The 11,826-nt window shown below is 40.3% G+C and overlaps 1 protein-coding gene across 1 annotated transcript; it reads right to left on the reverse strand.

Moving 5' to 3' along the window:
• Positions 1-2,609: 2,609 nt before the first annotated feature.
• Positions 2,610-10,469, reverse strand: LOC130361410 (uncharacterized). Its single transcript, XM_056564362.1, has 2 exons — positions 10,120-10,469; positions 2,610-5,935 (listed from the first exon to the last, which is right to left on the reverse strand). Exon 2 carries the CDS (start codon positions 5,932-5,934, stop codon positions 2,941-2,943), a length of 2,994 nt encoding a protein of 997 aa, XP_056420337.1. The 5' UTR covers position 5,935; positions 10,120-10,469; the 3' UTR covers positions 2,610-2,940.
• Positions 10,470-11,826: the final 1,357 nt, after the last annotated feature.

The following is an 11,826-nucleotide window of genomic DNA, read 5'->3' on the forward strand; positions in this document are numbered from 1 at the left end:
TCCCAAATAACTACTTTTTGTGGAGAACATGAATGTATATGCTTACACCCAGTGTTTGAAACAATGGTCCTAGATGAATTTCAACTGAGACATTACATCCGAATCTTAAGATGGATAACTGATAACCAGTTGAACAGGGATCCAAATAGGTATTGTGTTTGGTATGTTGTGTTATTCTATCGCTGATCTTGTTGTTAGAAAATTTATACATTTGTATATTTATTTCCCATTTCAACCTAAAAAAATATATTTTTTATAATTTTTTAAAAAAGTGTAAGGATTAAATGTTCATGGCAAGTGCAATGATATGCATATAAACATATTTTCATAATTGTCAACTATATTGAGTTTATTTTGTCGGCTCTATTTTATTGTTTTTATTCTTCTTGAATCTCATTTTCAAACAGTTTTTTCTTTACTAAAAAAAAGGCTATTTTTTTTTAACATAAATCTTCATATAATTAAATATATATATTTTTTTTCCAGGCACTTGAGATGGATTGCATATGTTTCTTTCACAGCTATGATCTACGGTCACTTGGGGAAGGGACACAGGGTCCCCATCCCATCATGTGCTGTTAATAAAATAAGACAAACATTTCCTGAACAATCGTCGGAGTATACAGGATTCAAGTGGTTCCCTGACTACCCGAGCAACAGGACACCATTTGGACAATATTTTTAATCATTATTTTTCTAGTCCAGATTTGATTTTTTTTTTTCACATTTATTTTACTTTGGTTTAAAAAAAAAATGTATAAAGTTAAATTAAAAATCTTTTATTATTAATATTGTGTCTGTAATTTTTTTATTTTTTAAATACATTTTTAAAAGGCAATATCCAGTGCTGAAAAAATTATCCCCTATCCTGAGGATAGGTCATAATTTTTAAAACACCATGATGTGTTCAACCGCTGGGGCCACCCGTGATCTCCTGTTGGTGGACCCGGCAGACTGCGGGAAGGAGGCGTGTTGACCACCATACCATGTGGTGGCTGAGCCTCTCCCTCAATACAACTCGATGGCAGAGTCGGAGACTGTCCAGGCATGCTGGGAGTTGTAGTTCTACAACATCTGAAGGACCAGATATTGCAAACTACATGCCCAGCATCCCTGACTGTCTGTGCATGCTGGGAATTTTAGTTTTGCAACAGCTGTAGGCACACTGGTTGTAAAACACTAGAGTCTGTTTCCTTTCTCAGTGATTACAAACATTGTGCCTCCAGCTGTTGCAAAACTACAATTCACAGAATGCACTGACAGACCGTACATGCTGGCAGTATTAGTTCTGCAACAGCTGGAGACACACTGGTTGGAATCACTGAGCTAGAGTCTGTTTCTTAACTGAGTGGTTCGCCCACCAGTGTGCCTCCAGCTTTTGCAAAACTAAAACTCCAAGCATGTACGGTCTGTCAGTGCATTCTGGGAGTTGTATTATAATTTTTTCTACAGCTTGGGGGTGCCCCCCCCCCCCCCCCCCCCCCCGAGTGAATGTACAGGATACATTCACACTGGCGGGTTTACAATGGTTTTCTTTCTATAAATTTGAGCTTCGCCAATTTCTCAGCCACAGCTCAAACTCCAGCGGAAAACTCACCATGAACCCACCCGTGTGAATGTACCCTAAAAACGCTACACTAACAAATAATAAAAAGTAAAACACTACTTATACACACCCTTACAAGTCCCCCAAATAAAATGAAAAACATCTCATACAGCAGTGTTTCCTAAGTGGAGCCTCCAGCTGTTGCAAATACCACCTCCCAATATTGCTGGGCAACCATAGACTGTCCTGGCAGGCTGGAAGTTTTGCTACAGCTGGAGGCACAGTGTTTGTGAAACACTGCTGTAGGGTTTTTGGTGGAGACAAGCCACATTCTTGTATCCGGGTCCACCACTATTGCAAATTCCATATTAAGGCCTCAAATGCGCATGGCGCTCTCACTTCAGAGCCCTGTCGTATTTCAAGGAAACAGTTTAGGGCCACATATGGGGTATTTCCGTACTTGGGAGAAATTGCGTTACAATTTTTTTTCCTATTTTTCAAATGTTACCCCTTATGAAAAGGTAAAATTGGGGACTACACCATCAAGTTATAGTAAAAAGAAAAAAAGAAAATTTTTTACACTAACATGCTGGTGTTGCCCCATACTTTTCACTTTCATGAGAGGTAATAGGAGAAAAAGACCCCCAAAAGACACTATTTCTTCAGAGTAGGGAAATACCCCATATGTGAGAGCAAAAAGCTCTGCAAACGAACTACATGGCTCAGGTATGAGAGCTCACTATGTACATTTTGAAGCCTAAATTGGTGATTTGCACAGGGGTGGCTGATTTTACAGCGTTTCTGACATGAATGCCCCCAAAAAAAAAAAAAGATGACCACCTTTTTGTAAAGTACACCCCTCACGGAACATAACAAGGGTTACAGTGAGCCTTTGCACCCCACAGGTCTTTGACAAATGTTTGTTAAAGTTGGACATGAATTTTTTTTTTTTTTTTTGCCTGAAATGCTGATGTTACCCAAAATTTTTCTTTTTCACAAGGGGTAATTGTAAAAAAAGCCACCCAAAATTTGTAACACCATTTTTTCTGAGTAAGAACATACCTCTTATGTGGATGTAAAGTGCTCTAAGGTCAAACTACAGGGCTCAGATGAGAATCAACGCCATTTTGTTATAAAAACCCTCAGTACCTGAGTACACCTATATAAAATACCATAGGAATTAAATTTAGCAACCATTTTTTATTCTACATTTAACTATAATTGTTCTACATATAATGTTTTAAGAAATTATGACAACAGTACTTGTCTAACAAAAAACTGTTATTAGAATAATTTTTCAAATATATAATGAATAAAAATGGTATTGTACCGATCAGGTTACAAAGTGCATTTTATAAAAGAAGTGCAATAATTTTTTAACAAATGGGCAATGTTCATTCAAATCGTGACATATAGTCAGCAAGTAAATCTGCAGGATCTGGTCGCGGTGTTGGGGCGATGTTTCTTGGCAGGCTTTCTCTTCTTGAATGCCAATCACTATCATCTGGATTTCGAACCATTTCAATAATTTCAGTCATAACCTCAAAAAGGAAGTCCTGACATGTGGGTTCGTATACTGGCTTCACAACCCATGCGCGACGAGCCTTGGAATATTCGTAGCGGTGTCGTACTGTTCCAATTGGCTCACCAGCATCTGTCGCCTTCCTCACCACCGCTCTTATTCTTCCGACATTGTTATTATGGTCCATAGCGGCTAGCTGGGTGCGAGCTACCATTGAATCCATATAGAAATGTATCCTTTTCGGTCTGTATTTCAGAACGATGCTGTGATAGACCTCCAACTCGCCTGTATGACAAAAAGATGATAGCTGGCGAATATCCCTCAAAATGATAGGATTCAACACAATTTTGCATAACACATTGTGTGGTGTCAACTTTGGTGTTAACCACTTTGTGTTGTTTTTTTTCTCTTCTGTTAGAGGAGGATGTAGACATTCTGTATAATTGCTATCCTCATCTGTCCATTCATGTTGATCACAAACATGGTACACTAGTGACTTCCATCTTTCCACTAGAACACCTGGATCCTGACCACAGGTGCGTGAGCACCACCAGAGATGGTTCTTTATGGGTTGTATCCACTTATTTAGCACTTCATTTGCTTTGTTTTTTGCCCCGGCTGCTATTTTGTTACCCACGGATTTAGCCAAGTGCCAAACGTCAAACTGGTGCTCAATGTATGGGTACTGTTCTCTCAAAATCTTTCTGATAGATACGTGTCTATCTGTGGCAATCTTAGCTATGTGTAAATCCTTTTCAATCAATTCTTCCAGGGTCTTTTTGAATGCCATTTTTTCCAGAGAGACTGAGGTAGTAGTTGGAGTTAGTTGCTCAACTGTAAAAGCACAAATTTTTTTAGTTACAGCGTCCATTAATGTATATGTACAATATTTGGCGCTGAAGCCAGGCGAATCACATTGTCCGTCTCCTATTAAGTATGCAGGGGCTAATTTGAGCTTGTCAATGACTGACTTCTGTTCCTTCTGCCACTGTTTATCAATTCCTGGGAATATGAAATTATTTTGATGATTGAAGAAAGTGCTTCGGCCTATTGAAAGCATGTTCAAAAATTTTAGGAATGTAAAAATCTTCGAAATACTGTTGCCACTGACAACTGTTGCAGCTGAAAGAAGGACATTTCCAGCCGGAGTATTATTCACTAGGGGCTGTGATTTCCATAGCTTACGAATATGTCCTTTGTTGCATTTTACATGTAATGAGAACATACTTCCTTGCATATTTTTTTTATAATGTGTTATTCTACACACACTCTTCTTCTTTGCAGGACATGGTATCATTCGAATCAGCTTTTTGAAAGCTGATTCGAAAATCAAGAATTTCATGTCACGAACCACGTCCTCATTTACATCGTATAGATCTTCAAAACCGGGCACTAGAGTGTTGGAATTATCTTCACTATCGATTTCTGAAAAATCATCTGGTTCCTCTTCCATATCAGTGGCATGAAATGAGGTATCTTCTATATCAATGAAAGTAGATATAGTTGTCTCATGTTCAAGTGGTTCTTCCACGCCTTCCTCAATAACTGTAGGTTCTGAATTATCGGGAGGCATTATTTGTGAACTTTCCTCCGCATTTATAACCTTCTCCGTTATTATACTTTTGGTTGGTTGATGATATCTGTCAATGAATATGGGTGAAACGGTTTCAACAGGAGTCAATTTGACACAATAGTTATGCTCCTTTTCAAATCTTTGTTGCTGCAATGCTGTCAGGTAAACATGCTCGGCTGGTGTTATTACAGTAGTTGACTTGAATTGAGTTCCAGACAGAATATTGTAATCTTCACCAGGTGAGTGTGTTAGATTAGCTATTTCAGTTGGTTCAACTTCAGGAACTGTCGCGGCTGGATCATGTGTAATGTTTTCGATTTCTTGCATCTCACATTGTGAAGCAATATCAATATCTCTTGAAGATACAGTTCCAAATGAGGCAGATGTGCTTGGCCCAGCCTCTGCAAGATCTTTTTGACTAATTATTCCAATCAATGATTTCTTACATTTCTTTCTTTGTTTTTCAAATTTACTTGACTGTAACTGATGAGCGATAAATGGCGTTGTATTTGTTGCCACACTTCTCCTCTCTGGACTAGATTTTCTTTTGAAGCTTGAGTTTGAAGCTTGAGTTATTGGAATTTCTAGTTCACTTCCACTTTGAATAGGAATGATGGAAGACATAGAAGAGGTCAAAACAGTGGATGTAGTTTGTGGTTCTGTTGCTGAAAAGGTAACTGTTTCTGAAATGGTAGACGCTGCATATGAAGTTGACAAATGTCCAGTTTTAAGTTTTTTCTGTAATGGCGGGTGTTCTAGTGTGCTCTTTGCTTGTAATGGTATGACAGTTGAGCTTATAGAAAGGATAGATGATATTGGTCCAGGAAATTGTGATGAAGCAGTTGTTACTGTTGATGCTACAGCAGATGCCACACTCCATGTGACTACTGTAGATGTTGTTGTCAACACTGATACTGTAATGTCACTTGAAGTACAAATGGAAACTGATGCACATGTTTCAACTCCTGGCAAGTTCTGTTGTACAGTGGATGGCAAACTTCTTTGTGGCCTTGGAGGAAATATAGTAGGCACAGCATCCTTTAGGAGAATTCGACGATCCGCCTCATGGTGATAAGAATAATTGTCAAAGTGTAATGAACACATGCGGAAGCTATCGTTCACCTTTCCATTCAGAACTTGTTGTACTTTTTGATCAAGATTATTTTCAAATTGTCCAGTTTTTTGCAGCCATATTCTAATCCTTGAGACATCCCAAGGGAAGCTATGCATTATGACAGAAGGATCACGCCTACGCGAAGTACTTGGGCACCCCTTCACAATGCAAGACGGCATTCTAAAATATTACAAAGAGACAATTTTTAATACATATCATATAATACCTAATTTTGAAAAGGGTTGGAAAATGATCACAATAAACTCATGTTGTGTAAACTTTATCAGGACAATTACCCCTAATAAAAACCAAAATAACGCAAAAAAGCAGCTTTACAATCTATAACACACAAACATATACTTGGAAGTTGACAGGTACATCCAGCTAATATTCCTTTAAGCGTGCACCGTGCATCGGTTGGAAAATCATGCTAGAAGTGATCTATGTGAATGACAAAATTCCCCCTGGTCCGACAACCACAGCACTAAAATTGTGGACTGGCTTTCAAACAGTGGTGTCCTGCTTCTGCATATCTCCAGTAAGCAGCTTTCAGTAAAAAGAGCCAATGGCCCATGAGACATAACAAGAGGCCATAACTTCCTCTTTGCTCTTGCGCATTTGTTATCTCAGGAGACAACGGAGCGCAGAGGAGAGTAACTTAAGATAACTGAGGGAGCTGCTGTAGCTGAGGGGAAGAAGAACCATGGGATATAAGTATGGCTACCTTATTTTTTTTTTTAAGTGGAGGGGGGAATTTTTTTTGGATTGATTATTTGTATTTATGCAGGGAATCATTCCTCAGTCGATGTGTCCAAAGCTGAATAAATCTTTAAAAAAATTCAAACACACCCTCCACCGTCATGTTATTATTTTGAATAGTTTTACACTGATAAACTTGTTGGAGACTAGAGTAGGTGGGGGTGGGGGTGGGGGGTGATGGTGTAGATTGTGGAGCCAAGACGTCTGGGTTGGCTAAAGTGCAAAAAAAAATTTAGAAAAAATGTCTAGGATGAAAAATCTTAAGACTACTGATTCACAGACAACCCCACACCCTCATATTTTTTTTCTTGAAGACATTTAGACTGATAAACTTATAGAGGACTAGAGTAGGTGGGGGGGGGGGGGGGGGGGGGCAGATTGTGGAGCCAAGACGTCTCGGTTGTCTAAATTGAAAAAAAGAACCCTCACATTTTTTCTTGAAGACATTTAGACTGATAGACTTATAGAAGACTAGAGTAAGGTGGTGGTGGTGGTAGTGGTGGGGGGGGGGGGGGATGGTGTAGATTGTGGAGCCAAGACGTCTCGGTTGTCTAAATTGAAAAAAAGAACCCTCACATTTTTTCTTGAAGACATTTAGACTGATAGACTTATAGAAGACTAGAGTAGGTGGTGGTGTGGGGGGGGGGGGGGGGGGATGGTGTAGATTGTGGAGCCAAGACGTCTCGGTTGTCTAAATTGAAAAAAAGAATTGTTAAAAATGTCTAGGATGAAAAATGCTAGACAACTGATTCAGACAACCCCACACCCTCATATTTTTTTCTTGAAAACATTTAGACTGATAAACTTTTAGAAGACTAGAGTAGGTAGTCTTCTAAAACATACATAAGAAAATAAATATATATATGTTTGGGAAAAAAAATATTCTAGAGGGTAATTGTCCATTACCATTTACCTCCTCATAATATATAACAATCCTATAACACAGTGGTGTCAAAACAGCGGACCTTCAGATGTTGAAAAAATACAACTCCCAGCATGCACGGACAGACTAAGGCTATCCAGGCTTGCTGAATGCTGTCCAGGAACTCTGGGAAATATAGCTTTGCACCATCTGTATGGCAGCATTTTGGACAACACTGCTGTAACAGATTGGTTGCTATTGGCAACAATACAAAAAGTATTTTTAAAATGCCATATATTAAATGAGCAATACAGTGGTGAAAAACGTATCCCCTATCCTAAGGATAGGGGATAAGTTTGAGATCGCGGGGGTCCGACCGCTGTGACCCCCCGCAATCTCCCGTACGGGGCACCGGCAGCACGCGAGAGGGGGGCATGTTGACCACCTGCACGAAGCGGCGGCTGACACGCCCCCCCAATACAACTCTATGGCAGAACCGGAGTGCTGCCTTCGGCAATCTCCGGCTCTGCCATAGAGTTATATTGAGGGGGCATGTCGGTCGCCGCTTCGTGCGGTGGTCAACACGCGGCTATCTGTACAGAGAGCCGGTGCCCCGTACAGGAGATCGTGGGGGGTCACAGCAGTCTGACCCCCCCGCAATCTCAAACTTATCCCCTATCCTTAGGATAGGGGATACGTGTTTCACCACTGGACTACCCCTTTAATCTTAATTTTCTAACATTTTTTACATTGCAATATACTTAGATAAGTATATGTGTTTATTCATATATATATATATATATATATATATATATATATATATATATATATATATAATATATAAATAAACAGGTAAAGAAGCACACTGATAAACGTAGATGGGTGCAGGCTTTGGTTGGACCTTGGTCCTAGGTCACTTTGAATACAACAGAAGCAGGCACGGCAGCACTCCAAAGTAGTGGTGAATAGTGGCTTCTATTATCACCAGAAAATGTACAACGACACCTCACAGCTTTGATGATGGCCACGTGCGGTGGCTAAAACATCGTTGTACATTTTCTGGTGATAATATAAGCCAGTATTCACCACTGCTTTGGAGTATAGTCCCCCACATTAGGCTGGCAGTATGTTCCCCCACATTAGGTGCAGTATAGTTCCCCCACATTAGCCTGGCAGTATAGTCCCCCACATTAGGTGCAGTATAGTCCCCCACATTAGGCTGGCAGTATGTTCCCCCACATTAGGTGCAGTATAGTCCCCCACATTAGGTGCAGTATAGTCCCCACATTAGGCTGGCAGTATAGTCCCCCACATTAGGTGCAGTATAGTCCCAACATTAGGCTGGCAGTATGTTCCCCCACATTAGGTGCAGTATAGTCCCCCACATTAGGTGCAGTATAGTCCCCCACATTAGGTGCAGTATAGTCCCCCACATTTGGCTGGCAGTATGTTCCCCCACATTAGGTGCAGTATAGTCCCCCACATTAGGTGCAGTATAGTCCCCACATTAGGCTGGCAGTATAGTCCCCCACATTAGGTGCAGTATAGTCCCAACATTAGGCTGGCAGTATGTTCCCCCACATTAGGTGCAGTATAGTCCCCCACATTAGGTGCAGTATAGTCCCCCACATTAGGTGCAGTATAGTTCCCCCACATTAGGCTGGCAGTATGTTCCCCAACATTAGGTGCAGTATAGTCCCCCACATTAGGTGCAGTATTGTTCCCCCATATTAGGCTGGCAGTATAGTCCCCCGCATTAGGCTGGCAGTATAGTCCCCCACATTAGGCTGGCAGTATGTTCCTATGTTCCCCCACATTAGGTGCAGTATAGTCCCCCACATTAGGCTGGCAGTATGTTCCTATGTTCCCCCACATTAGGTGCAGTATAGTCCCCCACATTAGGCTGGCAGTATGTTCCTATGTTCCCCCACATTAGGTGCAGTATAGTCCCCCACATTAGGCTGGCATTATAGTTCCCCACATTAGGTGCAGTATAGGAACATTATATATATATATATATATATATATATATATATATATATACACAGACACACATATATATATATGTGTGTGTGTATATAAAGAAAAGCTTTTTCAGCTTGAAAAAGGCTCTTTATGAGCTGACACGTTGCTGTTCTTTGATATGAGGGAATAAAGTTCTCACGTTTTTTTTGGAACTTCTGGAGTACTGTGCCAATTTTTGGATTTTATCTGCATGGACCCTGATCAGGTTCTAAGCAGTGGACAAAGCAGTGCTGCATTTTTTTTTTAAATGTATATATATGCATACACACACACATATATAATGACGCAAATATATATATATATCAATATAAATGTATATATATATATATATATATATATATATATATATATATATATATTCGTGTTTATATATACACTTGTATGCATCTCTCTCTCTCTCTCTATATATATATCCATATACATGGATATATATATATAGATTATATATTTGCGTGTTTATATACGTGCGTGTATGCATATCAATATATATATATATCTATATAAACTATATATATATGCATACACGCCCATATATAAACATGTAAATTTAGATATATCTATATGTATCTATATATACACTCACACTAAACAATATTTCAAATATAATAAATATATTATGCCATAATTACACATAATAATTTACAATATTGCTAATTTAGCTAATAAACATAGCTACTAAACATAATTATTTACAATACAGTCATGAAATAAAAATTACCTTTATGAATAGTTGAAGTGATGCACACTGTAATGTCTCAACATAAAACCACACAGCACGTTTTCTGGTAGAACAATAAACTTTTATTGCACTTACAAAAGCTTATATACACCAGGGGTAGGTACAATACTACCCTTTTTATTTACATATATAATTATTCAAAACAATTAGAAGACAGCAGACAGCAGAAGTCAGGGCGCCACTATGTTGATTGCTATGCCGACCATACGTCCATTCATTACAAAGCTGTGCTAGCCTGACATAACAAAAAATACAAGAAGATGCAAAATACAAGAAGACAGTGCAGGGGGAGAATGAGGACTTACACCAGTGGTCCTCAACCTGCGGACCTCCAGATGTTGCAAAACTACAACTCCCAGCATGCCTGCTAGGAGTTGTAGTATTGCAACATCTGGAGGTCTGCAGGTTGAAGACCACTGACTTACACAGCTCCTTCCCTCCCCTGCTCTGTCTACATAGGACACACAGAGCAGCCATGGCTTGGATTTTTTCACTGCAGAAGACAGTGCAGGGGGAGAATGAGGACAGACACAGCCCCTCCCCTCCCCCAGCTCTGTCTACACACGACCTCATTTATCACAGGGAGGTTTCAAGTTTTCACGGGGAAAACACAGAGCGGGGGAGTGAAGGAGCTGTGTACGTCAGTGGTCTTCAACCTGCGGACCTCCAGATGTTGCAAAACTACAACTCCTAGCAGGCATGCTGGGAGTTGTAGTTTTGCAACATCTGGAGGTCCTCAGGTTGAGGACCACTGGTGTTAGTCCTCATTCTCCCCCTGCACTGTCTTCTTGTATTATGAAGAGCTGCACTCTCCATCCTCCGGGAGGGGGGTAAGGGGGCGTGGCTTATCTCCTGCAGACCTCGGGCTCTGCGGTCAGAATTTTTGAGGGGATAGAGTATGCTGCGCTTGCGCAGCAAAGCATCAGTGATTGGCTTGGACTACAGAGCCAATGTGCATTGTGGAGGAGAGGGGCTGTACAGGGGGAGGAGAGGGTATAATGAATGGGCCGGGCGAAGCCGTGCACAGGGCGGGCAGCAGAGAAGAGAGAAATGACGAGCCGACCTCAAAATGGCCGCTGGTGAAGAGAATGCGTGGGTCGACATGCTGAATTATGCAGCGCTTCCTGTCCAGAGGAAAACCAGGAAAAAAGCTGCTTTCCGTTCTACTTGGTTTAAGTGAGTATATTGCATTGTTATATAACTTTTAAAACTGTTGCTAACTGTATAGAATTTTTCACCGTTGGACTACTCCTTTAAGGAGAGACAATGGGATTTTGGAGAGGGAGTTATTCTGAAATGGTTTTTGGGGGACATGTCACATTAAGGAAGCCCCTATGGTGCCAGAACAGCAAAAAAAAAAAACAAACAAACACTGGCATACTATTTTGGAAACTACACCCCTCAAGGAAAGTAACAAGGGTTCTAGTGAGCCTTAACACCCCACAGGTGTTTGACTACTTTTCGTTAAAGTTGGATGTGTTAATGAATTTATTTATTTTTTCACTAAAATGCTGTTTTTTCCCCAAATTTTAAATTTTTACAAGGGGTATTAGGAGAAAATGTCCCCCAAAAGTTGTAACCCCATTTTTTCTGAGCATGAAAATACCCCATGTGTGAACATAAAGTGCTCTGCTGGGCGCACTGCAAAGCTCAGAAGAGAAGGAGTGCCATTGAGCTTTTAGAGAG

Source organism: Hyla sarda, chromosome 3 (genome assembly GCF_029499605.1).
Source record: "Hyla sarda isolate aHylSar1 chromosome 3, aHylSar1.hap1, whole genome shotgun sequence".
Taxonomy (NCBI): Eukaryota; Metazoa; Chordata; class Amphibia; order Anura; family Hylidae; genus Hyla; species Hyla sarda.

What these genes read in the sequence shown, in the direction of transcription:
- LOC130361410 (XM_056564362.1), bottom strand. Translation starts at nt 5,934, where the DNA reads ATGCCGTCTTGCATTGTGAAGGGGTGCCCAAGTACTTCGCGTAGGCGT.